This window comes from Salminus brasiliensis, chromosome 13, assembly GCF_030463535.1.
Source record: "Salminus brasiliensis chromosome 13, fSalBra1.hap2, whole genome shotgun sequence".
NCBI lineage: Eukaryota > Metazoa > Chordata > Actinopteri > Characiformes > Bryconidae > Salminus > Salminus brasiliensis.
In genome coordinates, this window is record NC_132890.1 from 32,863,401 (window position 1) to 32,882,360 (window position 18,960).

The window sequence follows — 18,960 nt, forward strand, 5'->3', positions numbered from 1 at the left end:
TAGTATCTCGTACTGCCTGTTACCTGTGCACATGACAACATCATGTCTTTTAATCTTGAATCCTGAATGGTTATTGGTGATTTATTGAAGTGCTACAAAGTGCTAAAGGACGCTTGGCAGTTTTATTACTGAACGTAGCTCTGTTAACACTAATGCCATTCACTACTGAGGTTTTCCCATGAGAAATTTCTTGGTGTTATTTTCTGGTCTCAGTAAAATAATGTAACATTTTGGGACAAAAATGCAGACCAGAAGGCCGAAGCTAGAAGCCAGGATGGCGAAGACCTCCACAGCGACGCTATACTTCCCTGGAGAGCTGACGTATGCCGGTACAAAGCCGATCCAGACAGCACAGAAGATCAGCATGCTGAAGGTGATGAATTTGGCCTCGTTGAAATTGTCCGGAAGCTTCCTAGCAAAGAATGCCAGCAGGAAGCAGACGGCTGCCAGCAGGCCGATGTAGCCCAGCACCAGGGAGAAGCCCACCACTGAGCCCACCATACACTCTAAGATGACTTTTGACCCCTGAATACCAAAATTGCGTTGTGGTAAGGGTGGGCTGAGTGACAGCCATACAGCACAGATTATCACCTGGACAGAGGTGAAGAATAGAACGCTTCCCCTCTGCTGGCCTGGTCCAAACCACTTCATAAGGGCCGCAGATCCCGGCCTGGATGAGCGGAAGGCAACCAGAACCACAATGGTTTTGACCAGGATGCAGGAGATGCACAGAACGAAGCTGATTCCGAACGCTGCCTGCTGCACCCTGCACGACCAAAACGAGGGCTGTCCCACGAAGATCAGCGAACACAGGAAGCAAAGTTTGAGCGACAGCAAGAGCATGAAGCTCAGCTCTGAGTTGTTGGCCTTGACGATAGGTGTCTGTCTGTGATACACAAAAACCACAGCAACAGCTGCTGTCGTCATGGCACCGGTCACAGCGACGGTCGTCAAAGTGATGCCCATGGTCTCATTGAAGGATAGGTACTCAACCTCTCGTGGAATACATGCTGTCCGGAGGCTGTTAGACCAGAATTCCGGAGGACAGTGGAAACATTCAGACGAACCTATAAAAAGATATTTCAAAAAATTATTTATGGTGAAAGTTTGTGATCACTAGTGTGTTACTGTGGACCTAATCCAAAAGGTAATGAGGAAAATGCTGGTTCTGGAGGACCCACCATCCTGTACATGTTAGCAGTTTCCTGCATTTACACATTAACTTCAACTGAGGAAGAGCCTATTAATTAGCTGGATCCGATTTATGGGATCACTCTAAACACACTTATACACTTATATGGCTGTGTAACTCGCAAGCTGGCTAACCCCAGCTACCCCAGAGTGCAGGTATAGAGTAATGTAATGGTTATTTTCATAGTTCACAGTGAGTCACAGTACTGCTAACCACATCCACAGACCTTAATGAAGATCTGGATGCAGTTAGAGTACATTTTAGAGAAGTGTGGGAAAAGACTATTGACTTGTTTGTAAGCCTTGCAGCTCTAGTTTAAAACTAAACCAGCAAATTATGGACACCAAACATCTGTCTATACAGACAAAACATGCAGAAGTCGAGTTTGGAGGCTCTAGTGTTATATAATTGGACTTTTGATGACCTGTGATGTTGCTGAATTCGCCTTCAGCACAAGGCAGGCAGTCGAAGCAGCAAACTGGCAGGCCCTTCTTTATGGCCTTACGTGTGCCTGGGGGACATGGAGTGGTGCACACAGACACAGGCACCTGAAAACAGCAGCAATTAAAATCACACAAATCCAAAAGAGGGATTTTTCCAAATATGTGTTCATGAGCTGAAATTAGTGTTAAATTGATGCCTACAATATTTACATAACTGGACACTAGAAGTCTAAACTCTATTCATTCAAATGTTTATTCTTTTTTTTTACAGAAAGTGCTGTTACCTTTTCTGAATTGCCTGGCCAGCTGATAGCAGATTCATTGATGATGAGTTGAGAACCCTCCACTCGGCCGATGGGGATGTACTGCAGGGTTCCCCCAGGGCCTCTCTGCCAGTTCACCAGGTCATACACAGCTGGAGTCTCCCCGTCCTGAAAATAAAATTTCTCCCCAAGCTGAGTGGTGAAGTTCACCAGCTTAAGGTGCTCCAAGAGCTGGAACAGAAGGGACGAGAGTAGAAAAGACAAATTATAGTAATCATAATAACAATAATTATCAGTAGGAGTACTAGCATTAGTACTTAATACTTTTTAAGTTGAATATCGGAAAGATTGCAGGTAGCAATTTTGATGATGATGATAATGATAATTATCAAGCCAAGCATCAAAGGTTATTCTACCCCAAGAAGGCCCTAAATCCCCCGCAAACACCTAGGCCTGCTGGGAGAGCTGTGAGGAATATAAAAATATACATTAAACATTAATAAAAGTAATAAAATTGATTATTTAAGGTATCAGCACTGTCGGCCGTATATCTCCATTACCCCCAACTTCCATTTACAGCATGAAAATGATGAAGGGACCCATTCAAATTGCCCAAAATGACCTGAAATAAAATTGTCATGTACATATGTTATACGTCTAAATGTTTGTGGACACCTCTTCTACTGAAAGCATTGCTGATGCAGATGTGCAAATGCACACACACAGCTTGTTGAGTCCCTGTAGATAGATATTGCCAATGGAATAGGACTCCCTGGAATTCCTAATGTCAGTGGTGGAATAAAGAGGTATAAAGCCCCCCAGCATTGAGCTGTGGAGCAGTGGAACTGTGTCTGGAATAATGGATGGTGCTCCACCCAATATTTTATAATTGGGGAGAAGTTGGGTGGTGATCACCAACATCCTGACCTCACTAAGCTCTTGTCACTGAGTGCAATCAAATTTTTACAGCATCTAGTAGAAAGCCTTCTTCCCTGGACAGAAGAGACAGTTACTTCAACAAAAGCAGGATCAGCTCTTTTTAATACCCTTGATTTACCCTTGATAATAATTAAGGGAAATAAGGAATGTCAAGAGTCCCAATACGTTTGTCTTTATTGTGTGCCTGGCTATAGTATACCTATTCATGCTAAACTCAAATTATTTAAATTTAATTTAAATTTGGGAACAAATAAATGAGTCTTTTAATCGTGAGTGACGCTGTATCACCTGGTCTGTCGTGATGTTGTCTGGAGAAGAGCAGCCTGGGGTCGTGCTGGGGCCAGAATCGTCAGGTGAAGTGCAGGCCAGCAGAGAGTGAAGTGCATAAGCGGCCGCATAAACAGCCAAATAGACGTTATAAGTGACTCTCAGGTTGGAGACGTCCGTCACCCCATTCTGAACCCCCTCCAGGCTCTCTGTCCCCCTGCAGGGTGGTAAGCTGCTCTGAGAGCCAGCTGAAGAGTTCCATAACGGGCTGCAGCCAAATGTCTTCTCCCACAACACCCTGAGTAGTGTGTCTTGAGGGTAACGGGAGGGATGGAGCTGTTGCAGGTGTTTCTCAAATCCTGGGATGGGGGCACTCCTGATGGCCACACCCAGAGTGCCTTGTGCGATGGTGTACAGCTGTGGGTTGCTAAGGAGACGGCCACTAGTGCTCCAGATCTCGCTGGCCAGGAACTGGCGGTCTGTCACATTCCTACGGACAAGCTCAGTGAGGAACACCTCGACGTCCACATACCAGGCGAACACAAGGATCACGCGAGCAGATGAGGCCTTCACGGCCAACACCGCACGGTCCACATCCTTGGCTAAGCGCTCGCGAAACAGTGTCTTGACGAAGGCCAGGCAGATCCCTGTACCTTTAGTCTCTTCCAGGAACACCTGAACCGCCAGCAGGCCGTAGTCATTGTCTGCCACCACAGCGCCCACCCAGGTCCAGCCGAAGCGCTTGGCCATTTGAGCCATAGTGCGTGCCTGATAGGCATCGCTGGGGATGGTGCGGAAAAAATTGGGGTACTCACGTCTGTTACTGAGACATGCACATGTGGCCAGGTAGCTGATCTGTAGGGAGACAAGAGGACATTCCAGATAAGCCTGAAGGTTAAAAACACAGGTTAAAAATACTGGGCTTTATTCAGCAATCAATCTTAAGAAGACATTTCATCTTATAAAACCCACTCATGAGGTTTTCACAAAGAGTCTGACATTCACATTCAGTGTTTTTAAGAGGGATTTGTTGAATTTATGAGGACAATGGGATCTAGAATCTTAAGAATATATTGGTGAATGAAGCCCACCAATTCTATAACATTGTACATTCTAGGGAACCACAGATTTAATTGGTTTCAGGTGTGATTAACTTTTTTTTTACTTATTTCACTCAAGTACTAATGAAGTTTAGATGTAATACAAGTAACAATTTTCAGAGTCAAACTCCTCTCTACTGCTCTCTACATACTCAAAATAAAAAGGACTGTACTGAAAAGGGATTTGTTGACTCATAGCAATAGTGGACCTCTTTGTGGTGCTATAGAGAACTATTATCTCTAACCCTTTATGCCCTGTGACATATTATACCCTAAGGGCCAAACGCCTCTGCTGTACCTGGGTGGGCACTGTGGTAGCAGACAACGACTATGGCCTGTTGGCGGTTCAGATGTTTCTGGAAGAGACTAAAGGCTCCGGGATCTGCCTGACCTTCGTTAGGACACTGTTTAGCAAGCTCTTAGTCAAGGACATGGGCCATTGCATGCTAAGTTATAACAATGGGGGAAAAGCCAGGTGGTTCCAGTGGTCAACAACCCTTTTATTAATTATGAACAATTTACATATTCACATGGATATGAGGATATGAGATGTATTGTCATTTTTGTAATTGTTTTTATAGTCATTTACTTCATTCATGTTCATAGGATACTTGCAATACTGAATAAAAATATATTAAAACTTTATTAGATTTATATATAATATGACATGTTCAGAGGATGTTTACATGTAGTGCTTTCAGAAAACATTGATTTGAAAATCAGTAAACCCACATGCATCACATTTTATTATAGGCTTAATTACAAGGTCCACAAAACCTCCCAAACAACCCACTGTTTACACTGTCCCATCTCCCAACACAGCTGCGCCAAGTAATCAGCATTCTACATCCCCTGACTGCATCTTTTAACCAAGCCTCCATCTGCCCTCTACCGCAGCCTATTATCAATCTTAAGATCACTCTGCAGTCCCACGGCTTTGTCAGCCTTAACCTTTGACCTGGTACTGACCTAGATGGATTGTTATCTGAACTCTGTGGCATTCTACTCACCATTGGCACATGCAGGGGGCTGAGAGTTTTGGAGAGGATGATGCACTGTGTCGATGAGGAGTCTCCGATGATGAGTTTGACAGGTCTCGTGGTCTCGCAGGTGCCGTTGCCACCGCTGATCATGGACAGGGCGGCTCTCAGGCTGAACGGGTGACGCGTGCAGCTGTCCATGATGCGGTAGCCCAGACGGATCCCCGGCAGCAGAGCAGGGTTTCTGTTAATCTCTTCCACGGCAAAGACCACAGCCTGAGCCCACTGCACAGGACTCTCCTGAAAACTGGCGCAGCAAAAAGAGTTAGCACACCCATATCTGGGCTGGGAAAGTGTCATAAATTCAGGCAATATATATACAAGAAATGTACCTATAATTAACCTATAAATATCTATAAATATATATATATTTATATATATATATATATATATATATAAAAGTAAGATTTATTTAGAAATGGGTTGAATGATCTCATTGTATGAACATATTATATGCAACATCTTCATAATAAGAAACAGACCCTACATTTAAGGTGAGTTATACAATATATGATCTCTGACTATGAAATATTCATGTTCAAATATTTTTTACTTTCATTTTCATTGATAAACAGATTATCTATTTGTCTTTCTGTGAAAGATTCCAAAAATAAACTAAGGAAATAAAAAAGTGGGGAAAAAACAAGGAATATGTGTGATGAGCTTCATATAACATCACATCATGTCATTATACATACATTTTTTGTATTATATATAACATTTAAACCCCACTTTTCTTTCTCTGATAATAGCAGATAATGTCACATATTAACCATCATAGAAAGCATGAAAATGAAAATGCCCTATATTGTTTCACTGAATCAGAAAAAAAAACATTTTGGAGCCAAACCCTTCATTGATAAATGCACACATTTATGTTTTTATAAGACAATTATGATCCACGCAATTTGATACCTTTGTTAAAGCCATACAAAAACAAAAACAACACAAAAAAACATTACTGTCTTGAGTGTTGGTAAATGATTCACTGTACTATCAATTTATTAAGATTCTTATTCTATTCTGTGTTTCTGAGTATCTGTGCAAATTACCCCATAATCCAACCTCCTCTTTCAAGTGCTGAATTCATTGCAACAACGCAGTTAATGATGGTACTGGAGCGGCACAGAGTAATTGTGCAAACTGATAAAATTACAATAGTACAGTGATATAAAATCTTCATGAAAAAACATGTGTCAAAAAGGCTTTAGAAAGTGCTGCGGTAGAAAGACACCTTCTGGCTCCTGGCCCTAAGAAGTCTTGAATGAAGTAAAGCACTTTTGTGAGCTAACACATAAGCGTGAAGAGGCTAAAAGAATGCAAACAAGTGGAAAGAATGATAATAATGTTATTAAAGCTTTAGTGCCAAACGCTTTAGAGGAACCATTTTCAGACATGGAGGCCCACCTGTACCTTTATCAGGGATATAATCAGTGCTAACAGAACACAAGAACAGGGGGTTAAAAAAGCAGGATGTAGGTATTGGATACAGTGACAGAGAATGTGTCTTTTCCTGTTATTTACATCCCATGATGGTTCGAGTAATGAATTAAAATTGTCCACATCTGGTCGTCAGCATAGAGCAATGAGCCACCTTGGTTTCCCTTCTCTTAACAAATTAGATTCGATACATGAAGGGTTTGGCAATGAGTGGAAGAGGTAGAAGAGGCAAATATGAAATTATAAATACATACAGAATCAGCAAACACAACATCATACGAACAGGAAACCCTCCTCTTGTTGCCACAGACCCATGAAGGCTTCTCTGATATTACAGTGGGGTCCAAAGTCTGGGTCCAAACTAATTTTGAATTATTTTGTGATTAAATACATTTTGTTCAATAAAGATAAAAATGATCAGCAACAAAAAAAAAGTGTCACATATTGTTGTTGATTTGATATTTCTTTGATCATTTTCTTTGATGCTTGCTATCAAGCTTCTGCATTTTTGCAGTTTTCACTTTTTTACATGATGGGAATCTGGCAGTGGTTCCTAACATTGCATCAGATTTTATGGAAGAATTAACCAATAGAAATGCTTATTAATTCATCTGAAGAACTGATACAGTCTGATAGACTGAGAGGGAGTTGTGATATTGTGAAATGATGTCTACTTGTTGGTAACTATAGTAGGTGCAACCGAAATCTAAAAGAACTAAAACAAAGGTTTTTAGCAGTCAACAAAAGTGGCATCCTGGTCCTTGGGTATGCGTGAAATCCACGATCCCCTGTGGAAAGAGCTAAATAGAAAAACAGATAAACAGCTGAATGCAATATTGGACAATGCTATTGTTCATCAGCATCTTTAGTCATAAGTAGAGACAGCAGAACCGAGTGGTGCGATTCAGCGACTCACTCACTCAGAGCAGGGTTGCAGGTTCGGTTCTTTAGTGAAGCCCAGGTCAAGCATCTCTGGCAGGATATAGACATTAAAGAGCGCTCCGATGACCACGTCCCCATCCTGAGAGAGACCCACAGCGTCCAGGTGCTGAGCGCTGTCCAGGTACACACACTTCTCCCCGGCAGACATGCCCACAATGGCCTCACACACCACCCATAGCAGTAGTGCCAATGCAGGCAGGCTTGGGGGAAAGACTATGGCAGACATGAGCTCTAGTCCAGGCTTCCTGGCCTACCCTCTTCTGCCTGCACAAAGTGTGTGTGGCTATTTCTAATCCCCCCACACAGTCCTGAGAGAATGCCAGATAAAAAAAACAAGACCCAAAGTGGGAAAGGGTGCAGAGGTGCTCCAAATCACACCACACACTCCCAGGTCCAAGAATTAGATATAATTGCTCAGTACTTATGGATTATCACATGGCTGAGTGGAGATGCAGTGGGACTCTGGGGCTGATTTGTGTATTGGGGCTGCACAAGTAATTGTTTAAATTGATGAAATAAGAAAAGTATAGTGAAATAAAATCTTGAAAAGTGTCAAAAAGGGTTTAGTATATGATGCTGCAAAAGAACACCTTCTGGCTTCTGGCCCTAAAACTCTCCAACTTTGGAAGTTAAGATATGCATGAAGAATCTTTTTCCATTGTAAAGAAAAGCTGCACAATGTGAAAATATACTGTAAACATGCGGTGAAGGTTCTTTAAGCATTTGAAAGATTCCTCACACAAGTCTCTTTATTGCAAATATGGTTCTTTAGGTAACCAGAAGTGGTTCTTTTATAGCATTGCATAAAGAACCCTTTGTTTCCAATCCTAACAATAACTGATTAAAAAACAAATAATAATAATAAATAAATAATAATAATATCTTTAATTGTTGTTTAGGTTACATCACAAAATGGAATGCATTACCATGATGATGGTTATATTAGTAGTTAGTAGTAGTAGTATGAATAATATATATGTGTGTGTGTGTGTGTATAATTATAATTTTAAAACATTGTGATAATAAACGTGGTGAATCATTGGTATAAAAATATACATTTTAAATCACATGATAAACTAAAAACATAATAAACCTTTCCAGTAGAAAGTAAATCCAGCACAGTTTCCACAGTGCATACTCCAATAATGTCCTAGTGCTTTTTGTTTGCCACCAGCACAAAAAATTACCCTCTTGAGCAGGCATTTTTGAGATGTTCGGCTTATTACTGAGACAAAACAATAACTGATAGAGAATATGATGTGAGCTCAAGCCGGCCCTGCTATCAGGAGTATTCTTCAGGTCCGAGCTCAATAGCTCCCATAGCCAGGAGCTAATATTGTCCAAATAATTATTACAGCAATGAACAAATGTGTTACTGTTATTGCTCCATGTTAAATTGCACAGAAATCTAGACACTAAATCTAGTTAGAAACTAGTCCAACTAATTTGGCGTGAAATAGATGTGCTATGTTTGAGACATTAGACATTTTGACATTAGAAATTATGTCACAGACCTCAAGAGAAGCCAAGAAGACACAATCCTGGGGAATAAACGAGAGAAATGATCAGAGACGTCAATGAATTTCATGTCAAACAGAATTTTATTGCATTGGTAGGAAAATGCTCATAGACATTTGATGAGCAATCATAAAAAGAAAGACTTTCCAGGCGCCCTTTATCACAGAAACGAAAGAAAAAAACTCTGTCCAGTGTGTATCCCGTACCTGCGACTTCTCAGTCTAACGCTCCCTTTTTAAAAGGAAAAAAAAATCTAATTCAGACCATTACGCATCTTTTTTGATATCTGTATCAAAGCAATTACAAAAATAAAACTTTAACCTCACAGTTTCTTTTTTTTCTTGAATACGAAGCAGTGTATATTAATCTTTAAGTTCATGCCTAAGAGAGATAAAGAGAGCAAGCAAATCTGAGCAGGCAGGTTTCTCGTGTGAGTTGCATGTAATAAAGCAAAGAGTACTAAGCAAAATCAGGGCACAGACACATCTACCCATCTGTGCATAGTCATGCTCAACATGTCCACGGTCCAACATGCTGTTTCTGACATGTAACACCACAGCTCAGTTTCAAACATAAAACCCATAGGGCCTTAAATAAAAGCAAATTTGCCAAACTAGGTCAATTTGCCCAAGTATGTACAACAAACACAGACCTACAAATAACAAAACAGAGGTGCAGGAAGACTGAATAAAAGATATCTTTTAAAATAGAAGCCCCTCTAAGAATTAGCTGTAGATTAACATTTAAAAAGAGACAAATAGAAGACCCAGACAAAATGCAAGAACAAGAACATTTACACCCAGGACATGTAGAGTAGATAAACAGAGATAAAAGTATCTCGATACCGTCATCATTTGGAGTAGTGCATCTAGGACCGGGAACTCACTGACCAGGATATGCTGTACTATTTACACAATGCTGGAAGCTTTGATTTAGGACATTTTTCAAACTCTGTACTTGTGTTCAGAAAGCGCACTTTATATCATAGACAATAAGCTGGTAGAGTGTGGAAGTACAGCCTCATGCTGCGTTCCTATTACCTCGGAAGTCGGATGTCGGAACTGGGAATGACCTCGTTCCAGTTAAACACTCAGATAATTGTATACTAGTTTAAAACATCCACAAAAACAGTCCACAGTTCGCTAAAGACTTCTGGGTTTACCACAACTGGTTTGACAATCTTTAACCAGTGTTTTATGGCAAATCTAACCAGAATGTGTCCCAGGCCAGCACTGTAAGCAATATCAGTTGATGACAACACATTATATGGTATTTTGCGCATCCAAACACCATGGAAACATCCAAACATGTCTACATATATACATTGGACAGTACTGTGTGTACAACTGAGACACAACTGCATAAAAGTGCTAATAAACTGTATAATACTACTGCTTTTACTACCGTTGATGTGCAGTGTGGCCATCTAGGATTCTAAACACAGAGTTGGTGAGGCTCTCCCAGCTTTCCGAGTAGGATATCCAAATTGTGGGGGCTTTTCAGCGGACATTTTCTACTTGGAAATCCGACATCCGAGTTCAAATGAAACGCAGCACCATAGATTGATAAACAAGTTCTAACTAGAAGTGAAATCACACCGGTAGCAAGTATGTGTATGTGGGCAGAACGGTAAGAAGACACCAAAGTCAAAGTCTCAGCAAGAAGTAAACCTCAGGTTCTGAGGAGGGGCAGGAATCAGAGGGGAGCACAGAGTCATCAGCATAACATTGATCTCTGTAGCCATAACGGAGTGTCGTGCAGGAACCCTCAGGCAAGCCCCGGTCCTCCAGCCCCACTTGATCCAGGTACCCGGCAATATAGGAGCCAGTGGAATGCCTGTTGGTGAGAAGATTTTGACAGGAAACTGGCTTATTGCGTAGCACGACCTCAGGGGCGCTCCCCACAGGTCGTTTGATTGCTTCCTGTTGTCTCTCTCTAGCACGGCTGGCTATGTGGCGGACACGGCTCTGACTGCGAGAGGATAGCCTTCTTGAGAGAAAAGGGGGAGGGTCCTCCTGGTCCTCAGTAGTAGCGGCAGAACTGACTGGAACTGGAGGGAGCACTGAGAGAGGCTTGGAGGTGGGCTGAAACTGAGGATGGAAGGGACACGGGCAGTCCGTCTCTTCTAATGTCACCAGTTTGCGAAGCTGTTCAGTCAAAGGGTCAGTGGACTGTGGGCGGTTGGCCACACCACACTTCCGTCTCTGCTCTTGCATGGCAGGAGTGATGAAGCTGCGGCTGATGACCTTGTACTTGCTCTGGAAGTTGCAAGAGATGTCCTCAGACGTCAAGTCACCCAGGCTCTTGGACTTACATGGACTAGGAGACTGGGGAAGGTAGATCCCATTGTAGCCCTCAGGAGGGGTTGGTTTTAAGGCTTGGATTTGTTGCATGGAATATTGCTTTGGAGGAGCAATGCTAGCTCCATATTCCACAGAACTGTACATCGTATCACAATCAGAGACAGGCATGAAGGAATCTGTCCTTGGCGGAGGGTAACTGACTTGTGTCTTTAAAAGAGAGTCAGAGGACAAGTTCCCATTCTGCAAGTGCTGTGTCCTGCCGGTCAAGCCATTTCTATTCCTGGTTTCCCAGTGTCTGTCACTGGAAGTGTCTGTGTTGTACCCGACAGGCTGAAACTTAGAGCTGATAAACTGGTCTGACTGGGGCTTGCTAATAGGGTAGCCATGTTGATGCGCAGTGCTGGAGAAAAGAGGCTGGTGTGGTGAAGGGCGCTGGAAAGGTCTATAAAAGGGTGATGACTCTGCAGAGTGGGCACTGACAGGGGGTTTATACAAGGACTTTGCTGGAGAAGATACATAGGGATTTTGGAGAGACAACGATGGTTTATACGATGGCCTGTGGAACGGAGAAAGCTGGTTTGAGAGCCCCAGATCACTATTCCACTGACGGTCATGATATGATGATGCCAGAGTCATGGTATCCAGAGGATCACCATCCACATTGATCTCCACTTCCATCAAGCTACTACTAGCCGAACCATGACACATTAGGAAGCGGTCTGAGGCTGTACTGTTTATGGAGGTTTCTCTGTAACCTCCACATCCCCAGTTTCTGGAAGACCTAAAAGACTGGTTCTGGTCTTTATTGTATTCATCTCTATATGGTATCCAGGCACTATCATCTTTTTTTGCCCCTCCAAAAGGCAACACTTTGGGGGAGGAACCACTGCTACCTCCTGATGTGACACATTCTAAGTTGGTCTTTAAGTCATTGCAAACAGTATGATCAGGGTAATCATACATAGGGACAGGAGAGAGCACCTCTTCATCTAGAATTGTAAAAACATCTGGTTCAGTAGTCTCAGGACTGGAAAGGAGGGATCTGTCAGCATGCTCTGGGGCTTTTTGGGCAGATTCCTGTATAATCTTCAGTGGGGTGCTGAAAAGTTTCTTGTGTGTTGGTGGAATGGATAATTTAGAAGGTTGTGAGCTTGTTGACAAATTTAGGGTACTCTGTTCATTGGTTACTTCAAACTGACCGATTAGGGCTGATATGGACCCGCAAGTGTCATAATCATTGCAGAGGGAGACGGCATCAATAAGGCGGGAGAGGGCGCTGTCCTGAATGGACAGTCCGCTCTGCTGGTTAGGCTGATATACTGCAGGTGGTACTGGGGATATGGCACGAGCGCCTGAAGAGGAAGAAGGAGAATGGATAGAAGCTGTGTTGGATATTTTATTATTTTTGGGAGTGTCTCTTTGGTGCCTGTCTGTTTGCAGGCTAACATGACAGTCAGGTTGATCCGATAGACTGGAATGACTTTCTGTCAGCCTTTGAATAGTAGCAGAATCATCGTTTTTGGTTTGTTGGGTGAAGCCAGGGTCTAGGTGGTCGGTGAGATCATCGTCAGTGGTAGTTTCCCCTCCTCCTCCTATGACCAAGTAAGAGGTCTCACCTATTTTCTCAGACTTGGTGGTGCTGTCCTGTATGACTTCAATAGGTAGGGCTCTGTCATTAGGGTCTTTGTGGGCAGAGGTTTCGATGAGGAGATCCAAAGATACAGACCTAGGTTTCTCCATGTGGAATGCATCTGTTGGAGACATTGCAGTGAAGAACGTGTCAGTAGCAGTTGCAGTATGTCAAAAACCTCCAACAACACCAGATTCAACACAAGCCACTCTGCACACAAGGACAAATGGAATGTACCACCAAGTACAACTGTGAGGGAGGGTTGAGAATGAGATTGTCTAAAAAAAAAAGTCCTGTTTTTTGCCTGTTTTTATCACTAATGCTTCCAAAATAAGCACTTTGGACAGCATGACTGGATACAGTTCTTGTCTCATACATGAAAAACAACAGAAATTCCAGTTTGTTTTGATTTAACATTTAGAAATAATAAAAAATACATCAGTGAAAGGATGTAATACTGGAATGTTTTGGATGAGTCAACCTGAGTAAGGCTTGTGGATTACCTGTAGGGGTTTCCTAGTCAGTTTTCTACTATAAAGAGGAACAACAGTAAAGACAGAACAAGACAAAAGCAAGTTAAAGTATTGAGGAAGAAAAGCCTGCAAGTCTGAATACTTTAAAGCGAGTGTTAGAAGAGAATAACAGCACAGTTAGCTGAAAAACAATGGAGAGCATCTAAACTGAAGAGATACAATAAAAGAGACTATCATCTTTTCACTTCATCATTTTAAGCTGATGGTTTCTTTAAGGCACACTTGTTATAATTTCTTTAATTTTGTTTGTTGAATTTTTGAATCCGTTTTTTCTCCCAATTAGGTACTGCAAATGAACCCACCTGTCTGTAGCTCCCCCTAGCAATAGCAATGCTCCAGACACTCAGAGGGTCAGGACTTAACACGTCTCCTCCTCCGATGGGGCATCGCCGGGCAGCCGACACACTCGGAGGAAAGTGCCGGGTCCCCAGCTCCACCACACCACACCAGCTAACAGACTAGGAGTGATAAGAGGAGTGATAAGAGGAGAGCGCTCTACCCACTTGCAGAGAGCATGGCCAATGGTGCTCTCTCAGACTCTGGCCGCTGATGGCAAAGCAGCTCTTTTGGGGTTTTGACTGTATTAAATCCTAAGATCTGAGTTTTTCATTGCTTATTCAAGGTTTTCAAAGTAATGAAATATTTACAGAGTAAATATTAGCTCCCTGTTTGTAAAATCTGGTTACAAAAAGCTGGAGACTGGGGACTGGTTATAAAGCTCACCAATTATAGTGTCTGCACCAGGGTCAGGGCCGTCTGATTCAGGGGAGGACAGGGTAAGTCTGCTCTGCAGGAGCCTGTCCAGGGGCATGGAGGCTGGCCGGTGCTGAAGGGCCATCCTTGGACCAACTTTCTTCTCCACAGCTTGTTGCTTAAGGTCCCCATTGCTGTCCTTTCTGTCCCTGTCCAGCGAGGTCTCAGAGAGGGCCATCTTGGTCTTCTTGCGGCCCTTTGCTGGTGCACTAGCAGTCCTGCGCAACAAGTGGTTACTTGTGGACCGCTTGCGTGGAGGAACACCGATATGTGTGTCCACAGAACACTTGGAACTCCTGCTGAACAGGCCACGGAAACCCCGCAACTGACGACCCTAAGAGAAGATCCAGGAGATGGGTATGTTGTATGTTATGTACGTATTAATCAGGTGGGTGATATACCTTTTACAGGGTTTTATTAACACACACAAATACACACACAGTGTGCAGTGTTGTTACTTTGGCAAATACAAACTGATCATCCACATCAGAAATAATGCTTTAATAGTCCTTTTTGATTTGAAACTTGATAAGAAAAGACCATCAAGGGCATACGCATCTATTTTGTTAAGGTAAAAGTTAGACCACTGCATGTTTTTTTCTGTGTTTTGGAAGCCATTCTGTGGTCAGATACCCATAAGCAACTACTGGCCATGACCCACAGATGGCACCATAATACACTTAAGAAAGCTGCTCAGTGGCATCACTGTACAACCCTGCATTCATTTTACATCAAATCCCTTCAAGCACTAGTGCAAGAAAACTACATTTAACCCAAGCACACAGACTTTGAACAGACAATATTAGAATGCACACGGAACAACATCCACAGAGTCCACATACAGCTAGACAGCAGAGGTAGACCAGGTTCACGCACAAGAAGATGCAGTGTGTATTAAGCACAGTCGTAAGTCACATTTACATAACAATACAGCATCATGCAGTGCCATGCAGCACACTCAGAATACCCAGGATACCTTGTTAGCTCCTAGAAAGTGCAATATGGTATAGCTGGGATTGAGGACTAGGGGACTCCACTGGAAAGTAGAAAAGGTTGGAGGAACTTCAATACGATAATAGATGGCACAGACAAAACCCTTCTCCCTTAAGATGTTAGAGCCCAAATCAATACATTTTCTTCTTTAAATCTGGCAAAGCAGCCACAGGCAAGAAGGTCTCAATGGACTTAATATGGACTTATTAATATGCTGTAAAAGCTATGGTTGAACTGACATTATCTTTGACATGTATCTCGTCATTGAAAACACTTCAACTCTAAATGAATAAATAAATAAATACACGTCAATTTGTTTTATATTATCTTTCTGGTTGTGCATAAACTCATGCAATTATTTGAGCCGCTTCCTGCGTGATAACTACGTTGTTACAGAAATGACAGCTTGGATGACAGACTGTCTCATTGAGCTGTGCTGTTGCCACTTGTCTTTTTAATTAAAGTTCTACAATTGAGAAAATCCTGGCAAAGACAGAAACCAGCTGTCAGACCAGTCAGAAGCCAAGCAGAAACCATCTTACCACAGAGTAAAAACAAGTGACATTAAGGGAATAGTAAAAAAGTAGTATATAACTTAGCATACGTCACTTAATATGCAATCTGTGCAGCTCAGTGTAAAGGTAATGTTGTTTTTGACAATCTGACCATTATTAACATTAGTTCCAATCAAATTGTGTCCAGCTGGTGGCTAAGGGAGAAGCAGTGAGGATCAGAGGGAACTCACCTTCCCGTAGATATCATGCACTGAGATATGGACAAAGATAGATGCCTCCGTCATCCCCTCCAGGTACACATGCCTGTAACCTGTACAAAGAGAGAGAGGAACAGAAAGAGATGGAAAGAGTTATGAAGAAGTATGGAGCTCGAGATAAGAAGAGCTTTCAGTCAGAGAAATGAAAAGGATGGACTGGGCCATTCTTCACAGACGCAGCTTTGTCCTGGACTTAAAAGGACTTTCAAAGAAGAATACTCATTGCCAGTCATTATCAGTAATCTAGTAATCTGAATCCAAAGCACCAGCCCCAAGAGTTTGGCAATTTAGCAATTTCCACAACATAGAAGCTTGATCCAGCTTCCTTTGTCTAAGATAAGCTAAACTTTATGAATTCCCAATGGATGATTCAGTTGTCCCAGAATGGCTGTTGTGTTTACGATACAGTGTACAGGTCCAATATAAAAGTATGAGCAGCGCAAAAGGCATAGAACCTAGAAAATCAATAAGTAGACATGTCAATATGAATACAGTACTGTACTGTGGACTGCTGTGCAACCATGAATACGTTTAAAAATATTATCCTAACAGTGTATTGCCTGGAAATCACTACATAACTTTAGAATTAATGCAAATTTAAACACAGAAAGTAGCTATTCGTTGTTTATACGGATAAACAACAAACATACAGGTTTGGTTGCTGACTATGAACCCCTGACACTGTATGAATTTGTTCAGTTCCATCAGAAGCTCACTTGGTTTACTTTAATGAAGGCCTGATTGGATAAACTAGGTAATAGGAACTGTAAATACTGGGCTTTTTCCAAGAGAACACTGGAAAGAGTTATGCTAACATACTCACACACACACACAAGCAAAATATACTGTTTATTTACTCTAAAGTTGGTTAGACTCTAATGTATGTTCTGACATTTATAGAATAAATATATAAAGTCAGAATTTAAAATACAAGGAATTTTATGATATGATATGTACTGCAATGACTAGTGTTCCTGACCTGCACACAGGTTTGCACCAGTAAAAACAGCACTGCTACATTGTATTAAACCAATAAGTGTGGCTAAGACGTCTGCTACCCTACCCCTTTCTCCATTTAGAAATCTGCCATCTTGGATTCAACACTAAGCATCTTATAAATATGTAATTCACTAAAAACTAACGTTTGCCTTAGCTTGTATTTAAGCAGAAATAGGAAACAAGAAGGCAACTGGTAACTTTATAAATATAAAATTATAATATAATGGCATAATATAGTACAATCAGCTGCTTGTTACTATGCAGTGTATGCAGTTGGCTACAATACACTGTTCATCTGTAGGTTCCCAACCCCTGAGAATAACAATAATAATATTGCACACTGATGAAGGACATATTATAATACTGCTATATGCAGAAGTGGCTGGCGTTCTCTCTCACCTGGCATGAGGCTACTAAAGGCCACAGTTCTCTGGCCCACAAAATCTCGACCTATAGGGTCATGGTCCCACACCAGGAAGCGAACCAATGCAATCTCGGGCATGTGCAGGGTAAAGGACAGAGTTTCCTCCCACACGGGGTTAAAGCCTGCGTAAGGAATAGATTTGTTCAAAGCAGGATTAAAGCCAGGGAGACATATTTTACCACACATGCCGTATTTCTACAATGTCACAAAGCATAATCATGCACATGAATACACACCATTATCATCAACAACCCGCGTCTGTTCTTTACAGCAATCCACTGGAAGACCAATGATTTCTACCTCCACAAATGGATCTATGATCTGGAAGAAAAACATTAATGCAAAAAAAAATAAATAATAATAATAATAATAATTATAAAAAAACCAAACCTTTAGTTTAGTTTGACTTTATGTATCTTCTTCTGATACTCAGTGTGTCAAAGCAGCTTTCTTCTCCTTATTATTACTAATGTAGTTTGTGAGCTTACCTCTCCTCGATCGCCCAGCATGGAGTCAGGAGGTTTAGGGAGCTGCTGCCCGCTGATGATTTTCAGTACCAGCTGCTTCTTTGGATTGGCAGGGAGAGGATCATCACTGTATGGGTTGAAGGAACCTGTAATGGAGAAACAGACATGCAAAATGCAAGACGTAAACATTTGTACTAGTGAGAGTAATACTGTATCTTCTTTAATTATAATCATATCATACTGTAATACTGGCAGGTTATGGGTCATGGCTAGTGTGTTCAGTGTGCCATTGTCAAATATTGTCTATTTATTGTAATGATGAATGCTCTAAGGAACTAAAAATAGTAATATTTACATATTAGCACTAAAATATTATAGTATGGTGCATTTTTTTTATCATTTCTGTATTTAAAATATTTTGCATACATTTTTGGCCTTTTTGAATATTTACAATTAGCTATAATCACATGTACCTATAATCATACATTGCCATACCTTTGCACATAGGAGGTGGTTTCAGGACGTAACCACTTCCTCCATTTACCATAAACTTTGCCCTGTTCAACTGCATCATTCGGCCCTCTGTCTGATAGTTCAGAGCCACTGGAAAAAAAATCAAGGGTGAAATTCTTGTCATTCATTCACTTATTCACTCATTGATTCACTTAACGGCATCGCCTTAAATGACCTGGGAGGGCAACATGCTAAACGGTTTCATTTCCTGTCAGCAACGAGGATACCAGTAAGCAAGTAAGATTGGATTTTTATGGTTCTTATGGTTTTCTGTCATTTTCAGGTGTGGTGGTTCTTAACATCAGAATGTGTGAACGTTCCAATATTATAGCTTAAACGGCATCACTTTACTTGAATAGTCGATTATTTATTATGCTCACCGGACATGCAACTGTAATGAAGTTAAATGTAAATGACTGTCTATTGAAT

At 41.6% G+C, this 18,960-nt stretch overlaps 2 protein-coding genes across 6 annotated transcripts in view; both read right to left on the reverse strand.

The window, feature by feature from the left end:
- Positions 1-162: 162 nt before the first annotated feature.
- Positions 163-7,852, reverse strand: olfcr1 (olfactory receptor C family, r1). The gene is made up of 6 exons (XM_072695864.1): positions 7,605-7,852; positions 5,215-5,491; positions 3,126-3,959; positions 1,920-2,129; positions 1,617-1,740; positions 163-1,067 (listed from the first exon to the last, which is right to left on the reverse strand). The coding sequence occupies exons 1-6, from the start codon at positions 7,850-7,852 to the stop codon at positions 163-165; spliced, it is 2,598 nt and encodes an 865-aa protein (XP_072551965.1).
- Positions 7,853-9,204: 1,352 nt separating this feature from the next.
- plch1 (phospholipase C, eta 1) overlaps positions 9,205-18,960 on the reverse strand; it is an 87,418-nt gene continuing 77,662 nt past the window's right edge. For 2 of the 5 annotated variants that reach the window (XM_072694975.1, XM_072694973.1), the window contains 8 exons: positions 18,514-18,621; positions 18,040-18,164; positions 17,788-17,872; positions 17,527-17,673; positions 16,102-16,181; positions 15,340-15,399; positions 14,334-14,697; positions 9,205-13,198 (listed from right to left, as the gene is read on the reverse strand). In XM_072694975.1, the coding sequence (XP_072551076.1) occupies positions 10,791-13,198; positions 14,334-14,697; positions 15,340-15,399; positions 16,102-16,181; positions 17,527-17,673; positions 17,788-17,872; positions 18,040-18,164; positions 18,514-18,621 (3,377 nt within the window). In that variant the 3' untranslated portion in view covers positions 9,205-10,790. Of the gene's footprint in view, positions 13,199-13,580; positions 13,609-14,333; positions 14,698-15,339; positions 15,400-16,101; positions 16,182-17,526; positions 17,674-17,787; positions 17,873-18,039; positions 18,165-18,513; positions 18,622-18,960 lie in introns of all 5 variants that reach the window. The other 3 variants (XM_072694976.1, XM_072694977.1, XM_072694974.1) reach the window with 3 other exon arrangements.

What these genes read in the sequence shown, in the direction of transcription:
- olfcr1 (XM_072695864.1), bottom strand. Translation starts at nt 7,852, where the DNA reads ATGTCTGCCATAGTCTTTCCCCCAAGCCTGCCTGCATTGGCACTACTG. An exon ending in GGCCAGGCAATTCAGAAAAG is followed by an intron (nt 1,741 to 1,919) that starts GTAACAGCACTT and finishes TGCTGTTTTCAG; the next exon opens with GTGCCTGTGTCTGTGTGCAC. An exon ending in CGAATTCAGCAACATCACAG is followed by an intron (nt 1,068 to 1,616) that starts GTCATCAAAAGT and finishes ATCTTTTTATAG; the next exon opens with GTTCGTCTGAATGTTTCCAC.